Source organism: Budorcas taxicolor, chromosome 20 (genome assembly GCF_023091745.1).
Source record: "Budorcas taxicolor isolate Tak-1 chromosome 20, Takin1.1, whole genome shotgun sequence".
Lineage (NCBI taxonomy): Eukaryota > Metazoa > Chordata > Mammalia > Artiodactyla > Bovidae > Budorcas > Budorcas taxicolor.
This window is the reverse complement of record NC_068929.1, coordinates 17,017,633-17,038,233: the sequence shown is the minus strand read 5'-3', so window position 1 is coordinate 17,038,233 and position 20,601 is coordinate 17,017,633. Positions and strand designations below refer to the sequence as shown.

General features: G+C 35.3%; 1 protein-coding gene across 2 annotated transcripts in view; it reads left to right on the top strand.

Annotated features, from left to right (window-relative positions):
* SREK1 (splicing regulatory glutamic acid and lysine rich protein 1) overlaps positions 1-20,104 on the top strand; it is a 42,137-nt gene extending 22,033 nt beyond the window's left edge. For both annotated transcript variants that reach the window (XM_052659202.1, XM_052659203.1), the window contains 9 exons: positions 422-586; positions 733-911; positions 1,967-2,097; positions 2,971-3,085; positions 8,552-8,671; positions 9,036-9,422; positions 13,536-13,631; positions 18,545-18,689; positions 19,747-20,104. In XM_052659202.1, the coding sequence (XP_052515162.1) occupies positions 422-586; positions 733-911; positions 1,967-2,097; positions 2,971-3,085; positions 8,552-8,671; positions 9,036-9,422; positions 13,536-13,631; positions 18,545-18,689; positions 19,747-19,896 (1,488 nt within the window). In that variant the 3' untranslated portion in view covers positions 19,897-20,104. The remainder of the gene's footprint in view (positions 1-421; positions 587-732; positions 912-1,966; positions 2,098-2,970; positions 3,086-8,551; positions 8,672-9,035; positions 9,423-13,535; positions 13,632-18,544; positions 18,690-19,746) is intronic.
* Positions 20,105-20,601: the final 497 nt, after the last annotated feature.

The window sequence follows — 20,601 nt, the reverse complement described above, 5'->3', positions numbered from 1 at the left end:
TAAAACTACCATTTAATAGAAAAAAGTAAGAATTCGCTGTTTGTTTTTAATGTTAAGTTTAGAATTAAAATACCCAGATAGTTAAGAAATACATTGTACTTCTTGTTACCTTGAAAACCACTGTGACCTTATCCTGAATAATTCAGATTATTTTTTATATATATATACACACACTTGGCTTAAATTAGGAGTCCCTAGTCTCTTCCCAGTCTTACTGAATTGATCAGTATTCTTTAAGATGAGAGACTGGTAATGTTCGTTTGTTTGCTTGTTTTGTTTTTAAATTAACTTTTATTAGAGTGTAGTTTCTTTGTAATGTGTTTCTAGTGAACAGTAAAATGAACCAGCTCTATGTGTACATATATCCTCTCTTTCGGTTTCTTGAGAATGGCAGTTTACGTGCTACGTTTATTTTTTATAGCTGGGCGTTTCCCTTAGCAGTTTGGGAGCTATACCAGCAGCAGCACTAGACCCCAACATTGCAACCCTTGGAGAGATACCACAGCCACCACTGATGGGGAATGTGGATCCTTCTAAAATTGATGAAATTAGGAGAACAGTCTACGTTGGCAATTTGAATTCCCAGGTAACTAATATAAGAAGAAATTGAGTGTTGGGACCTTTTATCTTTTTACCTTTTTTAAAAATCATATCAGTTGGTAAAGTAATATTTACCAGATTTTTTTTTAAAGAAGAATATACTTTATTAAAACTATTACTTTGTTTCTTCAGACAACCACAGCTGATCAGCTACTTGAATTTTTTAAACAAGTTGGAGAAGTGAAGTTTGTTCGGATGGCAGGTGATGAGACTCAGCCAACTCGGTTTGCTTTTGTGGAATTTGCAGACCAAAATTCTGTACCAAGGGCCCTTGCTTTTAATGGAGTTATGTTTGGAGACAGGCCACTGAAGTAAGAAACACTAAACAAAGAAATTTTAATGATTCTGAAAATTTTTAAAGTGTTTTTTATGTAATTAAGTTTTTTTTTTCTTTTTAATAGTAATTGGCAATTTGTGGAAAGGAAGACTGTGTTAAGTATAAATGAAACACATGAGATATTTACCATTTTAGCTTTTAAAGTCGCATTTGAAGACATGTTACTTTCTAGTTTATAAGGTCTAGTTTAATACTAGCATATTTCTACTGTACATATTGATTGTAGCTCTTTTTCCATAGGCTTTAACAAGTCAGGTTAGTTTTGCATTATTATGCTAGACTAATGGGCAATCTAACATATGAATTGAATTTACAGTGATATAGAAATAGAATTTTGGTAAATCCAAAATCTCAGAAATGTTTAAAACTTATACATTTTAAGGCTTGCCTGCATTCTTGTTTACAAACTTAAAAATTGATAGAGCCTTTTAGATACTCAAGACCAGAAATTCTATTTCATGTAGATTATTGAGGCGACAATTTCATTTGAATTCTGTAGATAATGATCTTAACTATGCAGTTTGGTCAGGAGTCTGCTATTAGAGGATAAGAAATGATGTTCTTAGTGAATGTCTTTTCACCATGCTAAAGTGAGACACACCAAATTCATTTATGTGCCTCAGAGAAACCACTCTTAGCCATGAAGGGAGAGTTTTTTATAATATAAGAATAGAAATGACTCATTTTAATACTGGTGTTACCATTTTAATTTATTTTAATTCTAAGCTGCGTGGTAAAGCTATTGTCCTGGTCTGTTCAGGTTGTCAAAGAAGTTAGCTAGGGTTCAGTTTTTCTTTTGATTTTTCCCCTTGCTTTTGCCTTTGTTAGCAAGTGATGATGGCAGATGGAAATGAGATGAATCATGGTTTTGAGGTTGGTTTTGGTTATTCTATATTTAGCTATATTATTATTCATGTGCTTTTGAGATGTCCTCAGATTTGTAAATATGTGTACCTTATAAGCAGTTAATTGTTTCAGGTTTTGTAAAATATGGTGTGTATTTGTGATATGCTAATATTTTTAATTTAGAATAAATCACTCCAACAATGCAATAGTAAAACCCCCTGAGATGACACCTCAGGCTGCAGCTAAGGAGTTAGAAGAAGTAATGAAGCGAGTGCGAGAGGCTCAGTCCTTTATCTCAGCAGCTATTGAACCAGGTAAGGCCACGGCGTTGCTACAAAGGCCATAGTTGATGATCATAGACTCTTAGAACTGAAAGGAATTTTAGAAATTATCTGTTCAGTCCCTACATTTTACAATAAGAAGACTGAAACTCAAGAAAGTGTAAGTGACTTAACTAGCACCAAAGGTTGAAGAACTGTTTAGCACAAATGTCTTTTTCCATGATACTGAATTGAGGTACATTAGCTTGAGTTAAATCAGTTCTTTATATTTTAATAGCAAAATCAGTGTACAGAACTGATTTGCCTAAAGCAAAGTGCAAATGTTATTTGTGAGACTAAAGACAGAATAAATATATTTTAAATGTTATGATTAAGCAGATTTCATTTTCCTTCAAAGTTTTAATTTTAAAAATAGACAACAGAGACCACAATTTAGGAAAAATAGAGACTATTTTAGCAAGGTAAAGGAACATCTCTTCAATATTTTGTGTTGCTAACTATAAAAATCCAACCTAAAAATGTCTAGATGGTTTACATTTGAGCAAATTTTCTAAATTAGCACTCAGAACTTAAACTTCAATTCTAGGAAAATAAATGGAAAAAGGATTTAAAATCACTGTCATAGGAATTACAGACATGTTATAATCGTACATTATGGCAGCAACAAAATATTACGAACAGCTGTTTATAATCATCTGGTTTATATGTACTGCTGCAGGGTGGCTGCACTCAACGAGTTTATGCAATGACTTTCTTGGATGTTTCTGAAGGATAATTGCACAGGAGGAGGATGTACAGAGAGTAGGCCCCTTGCACTATATGTGGTACATTCCACTTGTGCCTGATTATTAACTGGGATCTTTAACTGTTCTGAGCTTACACTGCAAAGTGGTTTTTTCCTCCCAGAGTCTGGAAAGAGCAATGAAAGAAAAGGCGGTCGATCTCGTTCTCACACTCGTTCAAAATCCAGGTCTAGCTCAAAATCCCGTTCTCGAAGGAAAAGGTCGCAGTCAAAACACAGGTGAGAATTTCTGCTGTCATATTTTGAATGTTTTTTGTTTTTGTATTTACCATGGTTAAGATTTTCTTGAGTTTTTGTCCAAGTTTCAGAGTTTAGAAATTTCACTCGTGTTCACCAGAAAGTATGGTTACTATTAGATATTGCTTTAATTATAGCACTGTACTTAAGAATGAAGTTTCATCTAGTAAATACGTACTTTCAACTAATTTTAGTTTTAGAAGTTGGTTTTTTATCTTAAGATGTTCTGTTCTTGACTTTTCTAAGAATTAACTAGTATAAAGAATTGGCAGAAATTTTTCTTTCTTCACGTTGGGAAAAGGGAACATATGGTGCTGAAAGTACTGGTAAAGTTGCTTTTTTTTTTTTGTTCCCCTCAAGGTCTGGGAAGTACTACCCCAGATCTAGATTTCAAGTAGTTGCCTTTCTGCAGTACTCTGCATCAAATGAAGTACTTTACGTCTTTGTACTCTTGGTGATTAAGAGCTGCCTCCACCCACTTAGGGACCTGAAACATAGGAGTAACTTGCAGTTTTAATGGCAACTATTGTATTGTGCTTAAACGTCGTTTCTATTCTGTTTATATTATTTTTGAGCATGGCTTTGTCATTTTAATGTTCTTTTAAAAATATGTTGAGTGTGGTGCAAAGGGGATCTCAAAATATAAACTTGATTGAAAGTAACCTAAGAATCAGGTCTAACATAATAAGTTTTATTGTCTTCTTTAAGATGAGGAGGGAGCTGTTACTGAAATGTGAAAATGCATACAGTGGATCCTAATCGTACGTTATATGTACATACATATTCATACTCTCTGAAGAGAAGAGATAGAGAAAAGTGTGTGTGCATGCTTGTTGGGAGTATTAGAGAAGAAGGATTTCAGGGGAGGGCAAAAAGGACCAGTATGTTCTTTGTTGAACTTCATCAGCAAGCTCAGTTTAGTCTTAATTTCCTGTGCTAATCAAAGAGATTGAGGCAATGAGATAGGAAAATATGATATTCTTTTTTAAAATTTATTTTTTATTGAAGTGTAGTTGAATTACAATGTTGTGTTAATTACTGCTCTACAGCTGAAGTTACTCAGTTATACATATATATACATTCTTTTTCATACGGTTTGTCACAGGATGTTGAATACAGTTTCCTATGCTATATGGTAGGACCTTATTTATCCATTCTAGACATACCAGTTTGTATCTGCTAATCCCAGACTACCACTCCTGCCCTCTCCCACCCCCTTCCCCTTGGCAACCACCATACTGTTCTCTCTGTCCCTGATTTTATTTCCGTTTTTCATAGATAGGTTTGTTTTTATCATGTTTCAGATTACACGTGTAAGTGTTATTGTATGGTATTTGTTTTTCTCTTTCTGACTTATCTCACTCAGTATGGTAGTCTCTAATTGCAGATATTCTTAATTAGACTAGTAAACTGTACTTTTAGCTGTACTGGTGTATACTTCCCTATTATTATTAGATTCCAAAACTCCTTTTGGAATATGGTTTTACTCTCCATCCAAGGCTGTACAGTAAGGCAAATTCATGTCTAATAGAAGCAAATTTTTTCATGTACGAGGAAGGAGGCAGTGTAGCAGAAACTCAGTGGTACTAGGTTATGGATATTTCTATAGGTTGACAGAGTGGTAAAAGTAAAGGAGATCAAGAAAGTATAGGAGTGAGTGAAAGAGTAATAACTTTCTGAGGAAGAGAAAGACCAGTGACTTGACTCTTAATTTGTGTTAGTAGAGCCATACTCCAAATCTAATATGTTAGTTGTATTCTGTAGCTGGAAAAAAGCAGAACTTAATGATTTAATATCATTATTTTCTTGATAACTTCTGTGAAGCTTTCTCTGTTGAGACATGTAATTTATCTATTTTAAGGTTTTTACTTTTATCATTTTAAGTGTATTTGGATATTTTCCCCTTCCAAGGGTTAGTGGAGGGTTAAAAACTTGTTAATTATTTTTATTCACGGGAGTTTCATGGAGGTCTGTGTAATGATATAGAGTGAGAAATTAATTGTTCTTGGCTGGCTCACATGCAGGCATACCTCATTTTGTTACTTGGTTTTATTATGGTTTCACAGATACTGTTTTTTTTTTTTTTTTTTTTTTACCAAATTGAAAGTTTGTGGCAGTCCTGCATTGTCAGATGATGATCAGCATTTTTTAGCAATTAAATCTTGTTGGCCAAAAAGTTCATTCAGGTTTTTTTGTAAGATGTTAGGGAAGGACCTGAATGAACTTTCTGGCCAACCCATTTTAAATTAAGGTATGTACTTATTTTTTTTGTAACACAGTGCTGCTGCACACTTAATGCACTACACTGTAGAGTAAATATAACTTGTATATGCACTGAGAAGCCAAAAAGTTCCTTGGACTTGCTTTGTTGTGATGTTCCTTTTGTTGCTGTGGTCTGGAACCTGACCCACAATATCTCTCGAGGTATGCCTGTATGTCTTTTTTATCAGCATATACTGTTCTTATACAAGAAGCCTTTAATAAAATCTTAAAGAAATGTAAAAGAGGGTGAATTTTGTTGAAAAAAGGGTTCCTCAACCAAAAACATTGGACTTAAGGAACTCTCTCCCCCTCTCCACTGTAGGAAATGTAGACATTTAGTGGTTCCCCTCCCCTTCTAGTGGGATTGGGCACATTCAGCTCTTTCTCTGGCCCACTAGACCTAGCCAAGAGTGGAGGTTCCAGGATCCCCTTTCTCAAAGGCCCATCTTTTTCTACCTTGGAGAAGGCAGTGGCACCCCACTCCAGTACTCTTGCCTGGAAAATCCCATGGATGGAGGAGCCTGGTAAGCTGCAGTCCATGGGGTCGCTAGGAGTTGGACATGACTGGGCGACTTCACTTTCACTTTTCACTTTGATGCATTGGAGAAGGAAATGGCAAACCACTCCAGTATTCTTGCCTGGAGAATCCCAGGGATGGGGGAGCCTGGTGGGCTGCTGTCTATGGGGTCGCACAGAGTCGGACACGACTGAGGCGACTTAGCAGCAGCAGCAGTGTTCTGATACTTCTAGAACCTTCCCCTGATCTTTTCCCTATTCCCTCCCTTCTCTCTGTAGGAGGGAGTAAGGAGTTATTTGTTATTATCTTGGCTAGAACTGGGAAGACGTGTTTCCACTCTGTCCAAATTTTTATTGTTTTTTTTTTTTTTTTCATAGGGACAGGGTTAGAAAAGGTGGGTAGTACTCTATTGTAAAGTTAAGTAACTTTTACAGACCAGCATAGGAACTGTAAGACATTTTATAATATTTTAATGGGAAGCAACTGACTTACAAATGAGCTTTGATGCAACATAATGGTAAGTTGCCCTTTATTTACAGTTTAACCTGTAAGTGCAATTTTGTACATTTATGCTAAAATGAGAACTGCTAATGATGGCTTACATCTTTATCTTTGATTGGAGTAGTTTTGCTCTTGACTTAAAGCTTTTAGCTTTCCTAATCAGAATACTTAAAGGCAACTAGTGGGTGATACAGACATGAAATCTTTATTGTCAAAATTAAAATACAATAATTACTCTTGAGCAGTGAGTTTCAAACTCTGAGTACCCACAGTGTAAAGTGGGAAGCCAAGTGGTCATTGCTTTTTTGTGTTTTGTTTTTCTTTTTTTTGTTTGTTTTTTTGGTGAGTGCTTTTTTATTATTAACTTTTATTTGTTAGGGCTATGGTTAATTTTTATTAAAAGAGTTTCTTAATTAAGACTGGAAAGCACTGTTTGAGGGAAAAAAAATTATTATTTTTTTTTTAGCAAAATTGACAGGAATATTAAGTACATAGAGGCAAAGGCCCTGTAAAACATTACCCTATGTGGATGTCTGTAAATGGACTTAAAAATGTTGTAAGTTTTGTAGTTTTTCCCTAGTAGCTACTACTTGACCCTAGTGTCTCATAGGTTGTTAGTGATAAAGATTTCAACAAACTAATAATTATTTTCTTGGATTAAAATGTGATATGAAGATAAATGAGATGGTTAGATAGCATCACTGACTCAACTGACATGAATTGGAGCAAACTTCAGGAGATAGTGAAGGACAGGGAAGCCTGGCGTGCTTTCCTGTGTCATGAGGAGTTGGACATGATTTAGGGACTGAATAGCGTAAAGATAAAAGTTTAATTTTAAAAGCCATGTAATAGATGAATGATCCAGTTGAAGAGTAACTGTCGGAAAACAAATTTTAACCAACTGAAAAACGTGTTTTATGAACAAGATTTCATTATTAATTGAGGATTGTTTGGAGAATTTTTTGTTTTCATAGCATTCTATAAGCATTTAACTATATGTATTTCTTTTATAAACTTGTTTTAACTTAATTCATGAAAATATTACCATCAAGATGAGTTTTAATTATGTAAGGCATACTTACAGAAGTTCATTTTACCTTCTTGGAATAATTTTTCATTAATGTTAATTGTTGATGATGATGTAGATATTGAGAGTAGGAGTTTTAACCATTTATTCTGCACCAGAAACTGTTGTCAGTTTTCCATACATCATCTGTTTTAATCCTTATGATGGTCATAAGAGGTGTAGGTATGACTTTTACTCCAGTTTTAGATGAAGAAACTCAGGCTTAGAGAGGTTAAGTGATTAACCAGAGTTCTCTCAGCTGTTGTGTGGCAGAACTTGAGTGTCAGAGCCAGACTGTCTCCAGAGCAACTGAGTCTCATCGCTTGTTGTATGCATTCAGTTCTGTCAAATTTTAATGAATAGTTCCTAGGATACCTCAGTATGAAAAATGTCACTTCTATGTGCTATTTAGTTGGGAGAAGAGCCTAGCGAATTTTAGAATTGGAAGAACAGTTATTTTTCCTCCAAGAATTCTAGTAATAATGGTTTCTTTTAATACTTCTCTATATGTGATTATAAAATCAGGGCCTTTGCAAATTGAGTATTTGATTATATGTAGCTTTCACTCATGAGTAAGACGTTTGGTCTCCTGTCACACTAGCACCATCATTAGTACTGTGCTTTCTCACTCATTCTTCTTAATATGTGTATGACAGAGCACACGGCTGTTGATAGAAACCATTGAGCCATACAACCACCATTCCCTGTCAAGATAAGTTATAACCACAAGCAGTCATATTGCATGCAAGTCAAGAGTTAAAGACAATTCATGATATGAAAATATAGACCGAGAGAAATCGTCTGCACTAATTGAAGCATGTAATACTTAGCAAAGGAAGGTCACACCCGAAACCATCAGCTTAAGTCGGACATAAGAAATAGCTTAAATTCTTTCTCTATTTCTGTCTTTGTGTTTCTGTCTTTCTGGGCAATAAACTGGTAAAGTTTCCAGTAAATTATGTCAATAAGTTATCTGAAGTGTTATGTAAAGAGAATTTAAAAATACTGATAAATACTGTCAAGTTTGGTTTTAAAATTCTCCCATTTGAAATTGAAATTCTGAGACTAAGTTTTGATACTCTAACAATTTATCTTTCTTTAGGAGTAGATCCCACAATAGATCACGTTCAAGACAAAAAGATAGACGTAGATCTAAGAGCCCTCATAAAAAACGCTCTAAATCAAGGGAGAGGCGAAAGTCAAGGAGTCGCTCACGTTCACGGTGAGTTTTTTTAATTTAAAGGTAGTTTTCTCATGACCTCATTTGTTAAAAATCTGTTGTAGTTTAAAATTTTGATGAAAGAAATTGAACTTTTTTCCAGTCGTTTAAGTAATAATTTAATGTCGATTGTCATTGATTTGAATCGGATGGTTAGTATGACTCATGAGATTTCCAGACTACTTAATTCAGCCTGGTAATTGTTTCATTTAGCTTCATGTACATAGAAATTATGTAGACATATGTATGTAATGTCTTATAGCTGTTATCCGTTGTTTTGATAATTGTTGAGGAAACAATTGAGGTCCTTTTTGGGGAGTAGAATTGTTTTAGTTGTAAATTTATTTATTTATTTTTATTTTTAAAGGGACAAAAGAAAAGATACCCGAGAAAAAATCAAGGAAAAGGAAAGAGTGAAAGAAAAAGATAGAGAAAAGGAAAGGGAAAAGGAAAGAGACAGGGAAAAGGAACGTGAAAAAGAAAAGGAACGGGGTAAAAACAAAGATAAAGACCGAGATAAAGAACGGGAAAAGGACCGAGATAAAGACAAGGACAAAGAGAAGGACAAAGAGAGAGAGCGGGACAAAGACCACGAAAAGGAACGAGACAAAGAGAAGGAGAAGGAACAAGACAAAGAAAAGGAACGAGAAAAGGACAGATCCAAAGAGACAGATGAGAAAAGAAAGAAGGATAAAAAGTCCAGGACACCACCCAGAAGTTACAACGCATCACGAAGATCTCGCAGTTCCAGCAGGTTTGATAATGCTTCAGCTTTTTACCAAGAGGCTCATTGATGACAGTTTTAAGTGAGAGGGAAAATATTGTTATACATGGAATCAGTAAAATAATGGTAGAACATTTCTTTTGCAGAGGGATTGCTACAGTATTGAACCAGTGAGGAGGAAGAGATAATATTGGGCACAGTTATTTGAAAAGTTAGCTGTCCTTTGTAATCTGCTCCTTTAACTTGGCAGTGTTAACAGTGACTGCTGTTGCTGTGGCTGCTTATTTTCTTGGAGGGTGGATGGCAGGGGCAAGCTTTTTATTTTTGACTTGGTTTTATGTGGAAAAGTTGACTGCTTATTAGGCTTCTGTATTTCTTTGGAATGAGTAGTAAATTTAATATGTAAAATTATTTTTAAGGTTGCAGTATTAGTCCTTTTTGTCATCTAAGTTCATTTTTACTGTGCTATTTTGTTGAATGTGTAATGTGTAAATTTTGGTTTTCATTTATTTGTTAAGGATTCCCCTTTTTCTTAGAACTCTGTTAATCGGTGCACTGCCATCAGGGCTTCCCAGCTGGCACTAATGGTGAAGAACCTGCCTGCCAGTGCAGACGATATACGAGACACAGCTTTGATCCTTGGGTTAGGAACATCCCCTGGAGGAGAGCATGGCAGCCTACTCCAGCATGCTTGCCTGGATATCCCATGGACAGAGGAGCTTGGCGGGCTACAGTCCAGAGGGTTGCAAAGAGTTAGATGTGACTGAAGCAACCTCACGCACACGCACACACGCACACTGCCACCAGGTGGCAGCAGGTTGCCATAGTAACAGCAGCAAACAAGGCCCTTCCTTAATTCAGGATTATCTCAACCTGTATCCATTGCTTCAGATGATATTGTGACTATAAACAAATGGAAGTTCCTAAGTTGTGTTAAAAACTGTATCTTAAAAATACTTAAAAATATATTTTAGCAAGTTTTAAAGATACTTTTGAAAGGTTTTTCATAGAGAATAATTTGAGACTGGCACGTGCATTTCCTAATGTTTTTGCTTTCTGTTTTAATAGCTTATTCTTAATGCTAGTCTTGGGTTACTTAATTGAAGATAATTTCTAGCATTTATTGAGTGCTTTACCATATGCCAGATTTTGTGTTTCAGCGGAGTTTTTCATGACTAATCTTATTTAATCCTCACAGTAAGCCTGTGAGAAGACTGTTATCATGGTTTTAAAACATGAAGAAACCAAAGCTCAGAGGAAATATTCCATCTGCTCTGCACTTTAGTTAGAAGTGTAGTAGTACAGTAGCTCTTTCTCTTTTTAGTGATTGTTTAAATGAAGACTCTAACTAGTACTTGGTACTGGCTTTTTAAAAAATGCCTCAGAAGTATAAAGTTGAAAGCAGCAGTATATGTTAAAATGGAACTTCAAATCAGTAGATCTTTGCTATATTTCAGCACATTGAAACAAAACCTGAATAATTTCACTCATTTGCTGTGGGTATCAGTTAAGCCGTACGGTGTCTTTACTGCAGTTATTTTATTGGTTGTGTTTCACACATTCTTGATGTTTATGTTTAGACATTGCCTTTCACAACACCAAGTAGTGTCCTGATTCTTTTCAAATTCATTTGAATTTACTTTTTCTGATGACTTCAAAATATTTAATTTTTTCATGGACTATTTTAAGTTGCTTGATATTTAAGAAAGTGTGGATAGTCATATTCAGTCCTTAGATAACCTCTGGGGCCTGGAGAATAAATGCTGACTAATGTTGGTTCAGTTGTTTGAAATGATTCATGCTTTCAGAAGAGCTTAAGGAAGAGTTAAAATTTCTTTTAGCATTTTTCTTCCTTACAAGCGCTCTGATTTGTTTAGTGAATAGGAAACCTGTTAACTGCTCAGAAAAATAGTCCACTTAATGTTTTTATTTCCATCATTGTCTTCTGAGCTACGTTTTTTAAAGAAAAAATTTTGATATTTAAGAACTTTTAATGCTTGAAATTACAGTCAGTAAGGATGAGACCAACAAAGGGCAAGAGGAAAAATTGATTGAGCACCTACTGTGCACCAAACATTAGGCTTGGGACGTTACAGATGTTACCCTAATCCTCCTAACAGCGCAGTGAGACCTGAGTTATTGTCTCCATTTATCCACTGGGAAAACTAAGACTCAGATTAAGTAATATGACCTTAGTCATGCAGCTGGTTAAGTGTGAAACTAAAATTTAAACGTCAGCCTGTTTAAGTCCAATTCTTATTACTAGTGCTGATAGCTTCTTTCTCACCAACTGATATTCTGGATTGTTGTCTGTCAAGCCTGGCTCTCAATACCACTAACTGGTAGTTATTAGATGTCCACCCAGACACAGTGTTCCTGAAATACAAGTAAAGAGTTACACTGATGAAGATGGAGCCATTTTGTATAAAATGGGATACACTGGCATTCTTACGCTATGAAAAAAGTTACTTCTAGTCAGAGAAGGCAACGGCATACCACTCCAGTACTCTTGCCTGGAAAATCCCATGGACGGAGGAGCCTGGTAGGCTGCAGTCCATGGGGTTGCACAGAATTGGACACGACTGAGTGACTTGACTTTCACTTTTCACTGTCATGCGTTGGAGAAGGAAATGGCAACCCACTCCAGTGTTCTTGCCTGGAGAATCCAAGGGACCAGGGGAGCCTGGTTGGCTGCTGTCTATGGGGTCGCACAGAGTCGGACACGACTGAAGTGACTTAGCAGCAGCAGCAACAGCAGCAGTGTGTGAGGTGGGGAGAGGGGTACTGCTACAGAATGGTATTGATTGAATGGAATAATGTCATCTAATTTCCACAGTAGCAAGTATAATTTTGAGGTGACTTGGAGATAAAATTAGGTAATGGAGGCAAGAACCTTAGGTAGAGCAGAAATTTATTTGTGTTCTCAAAGTTCTTGAACTCTTTCAGTCTTCACATCTACTGTGTATACCACATACAAGCATTGTCTAGTTTTTTATTTTATAGATGAAAAAAGTACACAAAATATTTCGTTAGCCTAGAATCAGCTTACTGACATATAAGGAGAACTTGAAGTCTAGAGGATTTGGTTGTTTCAGTTCTGTGGCCACTTATTATCAAAGCTTCTTGTGAGATAGATCGTTGGCTACATTAGTCATTTAAGAAATAAATCGTCATACCTCATCACCCGAGTAGACTTCTTGCAGTTCATTGTTTCTAAGCTGACCACTCTTACGAATGAAGTAATTTGTTAGGTAGGATCACTGACCCAGTGGACATAAATTTGAGCAAACTCCAGGAGATCACGAAGGACAGGGAAGTCTGGTGTGCTACAGTCCATGGCGTTGCAAAGTGTTAGACGTGACTTAGTGACAGAACACACACATAAAATTATTAAAAGTATGTCATTCAGTAATATGTTTAGCAAAATAGTTTTTAATAAAGTTTTTAATAATTTTAATCTGTTTAATAATTAGTTTTTACTTCATCATATTTAAATCCCAGTTTTTAAGTAATTTCCTTATATCTAAGTAACTTGTGTGCTTAATTTTAAATGACTAGAACAACAATAATGAAGTGATAGGTGGATGAGTGGGTAAAAGCAGTTTTTATCTGTGAAATGAACTAATGTAAATACTCCTTAAAGAGGCATTCTGCATTGGGTTTAGAAAGTCTGTATGTTGCAAGCCTGTTTATCTTTCACTTCTTGAAAAGGGCCTATTAACTTGTAAAAAAAAAACCAAAACAGTCCACAGTGGGGCAGCAAGGAGCTAGATGCATGACAGAGGATCTGGAAAGCAGCGTGCTTTAGGTGTTGAGGAAGAAAGTATGTTTAACGTAAAAGAGAATATGAAACATCCATTAATATCTTTTCTGCTCTAGAAATTGCGTCCAAATCACATGTAAAGGAGATCATCTTTTCTAATATGAAATCTTAAGAGATGTTTTCACTCGTCTGTTGAATTTATGGTTCATCATTTGACCTGTACTAAAATTAGATAATAGAATATTTTCATGAAAGACAGTTTAAACTGACTTTTAGAGAATACTCTTCACTTGAGAGCATTCCAGACCCTTTTGCTTTTGTGTATTTGAATTAATCTTACTGGAATTACTAGTTTTTAAAATGATATTTTTGACTTTCAGGGAAAGGCGTAGGAGGAGGAGCAGGAGTTCTTCCAGGTCACCAAGAACATCAAAAACCATAAAAAGGAAATCTTCTAGGTCTCCATCCCCCAGGAGGTAGGTTGAAAGCATGTTCTAGACCTGAGGAGGAAGCAGGGGGAAAGTTTTCTCTCTTCAGTCTATTATTTTTATAACTTTATATTTTGAATGAATAACATGTAATATATTAGTTTGGTTTAGAAATCTGGAGGATACAAAAAGTTATGAATAGACCTTAACTTCCATGATGTGTCCATCTATCCTGTCCCCACAAGTAACGACTTTATTAGTTTTTTTGGTATATCCTTCCAGTTTTGTATATAGGAGCAGATGAGAATATATAATGTTTTTTTTTCATCTTCCTCAAAAGGTAGTGCAAAATGTACACTGTTGTACAGTTGCTTTTGTCACTTAACTACCAGAAGAACTTTCTGTACTCATCAGAGTGCTGCTCATCCCTTTTTACAACTGCATAGTCTTCCGTTGTCTGTTATGAAACCAGCCCACAGTAACTGAATAGGTTCTCTTAATTCACTCAGCGGCTGCAGCAGCACGCAATTTAATCCTTGTCGAGGTAGATGGCAAGTGCCCCTGGCACGTGCTAATTTGTGGATGACACCAGTATGTGGAGACAGTTTCTGTAAATGGTATTGGTGGGCCAGGGGGTGAGTGTTTTTGTAGTTTTGAGAGATATTTCCTTCTGTATTGTCCTTCATAAAGGTTGGTGGCAGCTTGCAATTTGAGATGCTTGTTTCCCTGTAGCTCCTGCAGATTGTTTCCAGAGTTGTGGATTTTGGTCCATCTGATAGATAAGAAATGGTACCAGTATAAAGTAATTTTCACTGCATTTTTCTTAAGAGTGAAGGTGACCATCTCTTCATATATTTGAAGGCCATTTTTATTTCCTTTTCTATGAATTGTATACATTGCCCATTTTTTATGGGGTCTGTTTTTATTTTTTCTACTTTCAGGAATTCTTTCTGTATTGCAGAGATGATTCTTCAGTGACTTGGTTTCAGTTATTATTCCTAGTTTGTCATTTCTTGGAAATTGTTTATGAGACTTAATTTTATAGAGATTTTGATTTATATAGTTTAATTCCTCAAGTTTTTTTCTTTTGTGACTTTTCCATTTTGAGTCTTACAGGTAGAAAAGTCTTTCCTATTCCAAGATTATAGTAAACCCTTCATTGCTTTTTTGTGCTTTTATGCTTTTAATTTTTGCATTACATCTTTGATCCATTAGTTTTTCCTTGTTTGCAATATTGCACATGGATATGATTTTATATTTCCAAATGCTTCTTTGTTTTCCAATATCATTAAAAACCCAATTTTCTTAACACTTATCCCATGTTTGCTTTGTCATATCCTAAATTTTCTGTTTGTGTTGGAGTCTGTTTCTGGGCCTTATGTGGTATTGGATTGGCTTGACTGATGACTGTGTACCAGTAGTGCCCCGTGCTTTTAATTATACGGATTGTATAGTATTTCTAAATATTTAGTAAGGTCTTTATTTCCCCAGGTGGTACAGTTGGTAAAGAATCCATCTGCCAGTGCAGGAGACATAAGAGATGCGGGTTCCATCCCTGGGTTGGGAATATATCTTTGAGTAGGAAATGGCAACCCACTCCAGTATTCTTGCTTGGAGAATCCCGTGGACAGAGGAACCTGGCAGGCTACAGTCTGTGGGGTCACAAAGAGTTGGACATGACTGAGCGCACCCACATGCTGACACCCACATGCGCGTGCGTGCGCGCGCGCGCACACACACACACACACACACACACACACACACACACACACACACTTTTCCATACCTCTCATTTCTCTTTTTTTGAGCTTTCTTGATCATTCTTTTGTGTGTATTTTTCTGTTTGAGCTTAAGAGTTAGTTTGACTGTGTTCTAGAAGTAAAACCTACTGATAATTTGTGTTATAGTATGATTAAATTTATTAATGGGGAAATTGATAAATAGATTTATTAATAAAACTTTATGAAGGTGAGTCTTTCTATCCAGGAAAATGGCCTACTTATTCAGGCCATCCTTAGTGTTTTTCCTGAATGTTTCAGTGTTTATTTCAAACAGATTTTTTGCATTTTCAAGGTCTAATTTTAGATATATGTTGCTTTTTTGTTCTTGTGAGTAAAGTCTTTCATTATGTCATATAATTGGAGATTAGGTTTATATATAGGAAGGTTAGTGATTTTTGTATATATATTTTTTCATCCCACTATCTTCCTAATAGGTCATAGTTTTTCAGTTAGTTTTCCAGGTAGAGAAAAGAGAAATTTATAAAAGGTTTTGCCCAGGGTAGAAGGAATGTGCTTCCCCGCAGAGATCTTTTGTTTATTTGTGGGTTATTATTTTTAGATGAGAACAAAAGGAAGGTGTAGGATATTGAGGAGGTGGGACAGATTTTTAAAAAATACTTTGCTCACGAAAGTAAAAACTTCTATCAACTGTAAAGTCAAATTAGACAAAAAGATATATTTAGAACATTTCACTTCCTTCCAGATTCCTTCTACTTTAACATCCACTTTCTATAAGTGATAAATTGTTTTATCCTTCCTTGAGTTTCTTTTTTGCAAAATTAAGCAGATACATGTATTTAAATTTTTCCTTTTCTTCCAAAAGACAGCATTCACAATATATACTGTGTGTGTGTCTTTATATGGTCAGTGACTTTACCCAACCCCAGTTCCATTTTGACTTAAAATTTCTTAAATTGCGAAGAAATTTACATCACATAAAATTCACCCTTTTAAATGTGCATTTAAGTGATGTTTAGTAATTTTTGTTGCATTTTTCTCAAAGAGTTCACAATTTTGTTTAGCCATCACTGCTAGTTCCACAACTTTTTTTTCACTTTAGAAGAAAGCCTGTACCGATTGGCAGTTATTCTGCATGGCTCCAGACAGCCGCTAACCTACTTCTTGTCTCTGGATTGCCTATTATGGCCATTTCATGTAGACTCCCAGTATGTGCGGTTTTGTATCTGACTTCTTTGACTGAATGTAACGTTTTCAAGGTTCATATATATTATAGCATGAATCAGTACTTCATTCCTTTTTAATGGATGAGTAATATTCCAATGAATGGATAAAACCAGGTTTTGTTGTTTAACCATTCATTAGTTGATGGACATTTAGTATTATTGCTGGGTTTTTTGCTGTTGTAAATAATGCTGCTGTGAGCATTTGTGTACAGGTATTTATTCATGGCTTCACTGGGTCTGCTTTGCTTTGCTTGGGCTTCCTCTAGTTGGAGAGAGTGGAAGTTGCTCTCTAGTTGCAGTGCATGGGCTTCTCATTGTGGTGGCTTCTCTTGTTGGGGGCACAGGCTCTAGGTATGCAGGCTTCAGTAATTGCAGCATGCAGTCTCAGCAGTTGTGGCACATGGGCTTGGTTGCTTCACAGCGTATAGAATCTTCCTGGATGAGGGATCAAATCCATGTCCCCTGCATCGGCAGGCAAATTCTTACCCACTGTACCACCAAGAAAAGTTCTGCTTACTGTAGTTTTGTAATAAGTTTTAACACCAGGAACTGTCTTCCGATTTTGTTGTTAAAGATGGTTTTGGCTATTTGATGTCCCTGGAGATTCTATATGATTTTTAGGATGGGCTTTTTGTATTTCTGCTAACAGTGCTAATGCAATTTAGATGGGGGTTGCATTGAATTTGTAGATCACGTTGAATACTATTGTTACCTTAACTCTATTTAAGTCTTCTGATTCAAGAACATGGGGTGTGTTTCCATTTTATTTATGAATTTATTTCTTTTTGCAAATTTTTTGCCCTTTTGGTTAAATATATTGCTAAGGAATCTCATTCTTTTTGCAGTTGTTTCTTTGACTTTTAAGAGTTTTATGTAAAGATAAACTTATATACATAAGTATGTTGTAAATATATTTTTCTTGGTTTGTCATTTTTCTTTTGAATATGCTAGCAGTGTTTTTTTGCTTTGCTTTGCAAAAGTTTATGTAGACATATGTATGAATCTTTTATTGTACTTGGAATTTTAGTTATGGTTAAAAAATCTTTGCTTTCATTCAAGTTAGAGAGAAATTTACTTATGTTTTCTTGTAGTACTTGTATTATTTCATTAAAAAAATGTAGGTCTTTAATCCATTTGGATTTATTTATGTGAATGAGATACGGACCCACTTTTATCATTTTCTGAATAATAATCCAATTGTACCCAGGGCTTTTATTTATAAATGACCATCTTTTTCCCTGTGATTTGAGATGCTTTATTGAATTTTCATATGTATTTGGGTCTGTTTCTTAAGTGTTTTTGTTTGCCTGGTCTTTGTGTTTATTTTTAAGCTACTCATAATTAAGACAAATAATTCTATATTAGGGTTAATTATTTTGAGTTGAAGATGTCTTGTTATGCTTCTGATATGAAGTGCATCATTTTTTCCCCTCTAATTTTAGGGATATGTTGTTTTTGCAAATGGAACGCGTTCAGTCCATCTTCTGCTTAGCGTTTGCTCTTGGATTAGTGGGTGGGACTTTGTGGATGAGAGGAGGGAGGGCGCATGGTGTCATTGGTTATTTGAAGTTCCAGGTTTTTGTAAGTCATGCAGTCTTGCCTGAGAAGTCATTCAGCCTTATCTGATTCTTTTATCTTTTTTTTTTTTTATTATTTTCTGGTTATTCATTTTTTGCTTTGAAAAAAATGGGTAAAAGTATTATGTATTTGATTTTGTTTTGTCCTAATGACAGTATATAAATAAACCTTGAATGTTTTAAAACTAAGAAATTGGCAATACAGAATTGTGCCTCTGCAGAAATGACTGTATGTCTTTAAAAAGTTAACGGTGTGGGCTTGAATTGGTGGGTTATAGGACTCATTTACGTTACTTGGTCTACCAGATTACTGATATGCTTGTTTACAATGCATTAGTATTAGGTAAGAATATTTAATTAACAATATACTGGGTGTTTACTTTTTAAGATGTTAACTGACATTATTAATACTCTTATAGCAGAAATAAGAAGGATAAAAAGAGAGAAAAAGAAAAGGACCACATCAGTGAAAGAAGAGAGAGAGAACGTTCAGCTTCTACAAGAAAGAACTCTAATGATAGAGAAGGGAAGGACAAGGTGGAGAAGAACAATACTTCACTTAAAGTAAGCAGGTCTTTCCATCTTTAGGGTTTAAGTAATAAATATGAGATTGTTCTTTATTTCATAGAGGTAGTAACTTTAGACAAAGCTCCTTGAGGGCAACAGTGTTTTTGGTACTACTTTTTTAATATTTGTTGTATCAGTAGTTTTTTCACCTAGTTTTTGAAGATAAGAATTAATTAATGTTAACTAATGTAGACAGTTGCATTCCTTATTCACAGAATGGCATACAGTAAAAATTTTAACAGTGTACAGGAATATTTCTACTTGTTGCCATTTTCCTCCCTGCATTTGTTTTAGCAAATTTGACAGATGATGTTATTGGTTTTGTGATAATATACCAATCGTTAGGTTTGTTGAATTAGAATAATTAATGGAAACCAAATTCCATCAAGTAAGGATATTTTTCGGGGGGATAAATATTGTAAATACTTGTGAGTTAGGTTATTTTCCTTATACTGGTAAGTAATATTTGTGTTTTATGAGGTCTGAAGCTTTCATCTTACAGTTTTATTTATTCCCATACTGCTAGAAGTTTATCATCATTGTCAGTAACATTGATAATATCTCCTGAGCACTTGATACATTCCAGACACTGTTCCACATGTTCTCTTTAATTCTTGGTTGAGGACTGAATTTGGACTGTTCTCGAACAGTCTTTGGTAGGAAGAACAGTGACTTCCTTTTCTACATTCCCTTGTTTTTGCTTATTTGGTATCCAGATTATAAGTCTATCCTGGCCTCTATGGGAACTGTTTTACTTTGAGCAGATCTCTTCCACTTTTTCAAGTCAGGCAGCAACATTTGTTGAATTCTTCTGTAGAATTTCTCTGTACCTATTTTATTCCAATGAGTCTCCATGGATTGTTCCATCTCAGAAGTACAAAGGACATATCGATACATGTTTGCATATACTATTTATTTGAAAAGGTAAATGGGAGAAAATACCCAGTTTGACTAATTCACAAAAGGTAAAGTTACATATTTTAGCCAGAACTAGATGTAATAGCTGGCAGCTCTTGAGAAAAATATTAAATATATACCTAAATACTCATTGTAGGAGAAGGAGCACAATAAAGAACCAGATTCAAGCGTGGGCAAAGAAGTAGATGGCAAGGATGCACCAAGGACTGAGGAAAACAGAGTACAGCAAAATGGGAATTGTCAGCCCAACGAAGAGAGCCTCTCTGCCAAAGCAGAAGCAGTATAGGCCCGGCAGATGCACCTCTAAACACACGCTGGAATAGGATCCAAAGCTTTTAATTCTCTCAACAAGATGTTAAACAGTGAAGAAATCCAGTAGAGCATAAAGATGCGAGCTAACGGCGTTTCTAGTTGTTAGGTGACTTTGTGGCCATCTTGATACTGAGTAAGAAAACAAAGCATGGACATCATGAAAATAACAGGTGTGACCCAAACTCTTCATCCGCTAAATCTGTGCGTTGCCATGGCGGCCGACACCGTTGTCACGTGGTTTGTTAGTGTTTGCCAAGAACCATTACAAATAAATGGGACATTAAAGATCTAAATTTGTTATACCATCCATAAAGACTGGAGATAAGCTTTGGAGGCTCTTTTAAGAAATGCTAGAAACTGATTTTGTATTATTTTACCTTTTTTTTAAGTTCAATATATACAGATTGATAATGTGCTTGAAATCGGTGCAAATATGTACACACCTTTGTAAGTGCAGAGTTTGTAAGAAGTTTTAACATTTACTTCACAGGATTTATAGTGATTGTGTTAAATTCTCACTGTTGTGTTTTCTTTTGCTCACAGTTTAGGACAGTGGTTTTTCTTTAAAATAGTTTTACAGATTAAAGTTGCTTAAATAAGTGGACTACAAACCAACTGACAATGCATGCTACTGTTCTCTTTCAAAAGGAAGAAGAACTGTGTGGAGTACTAATGACAT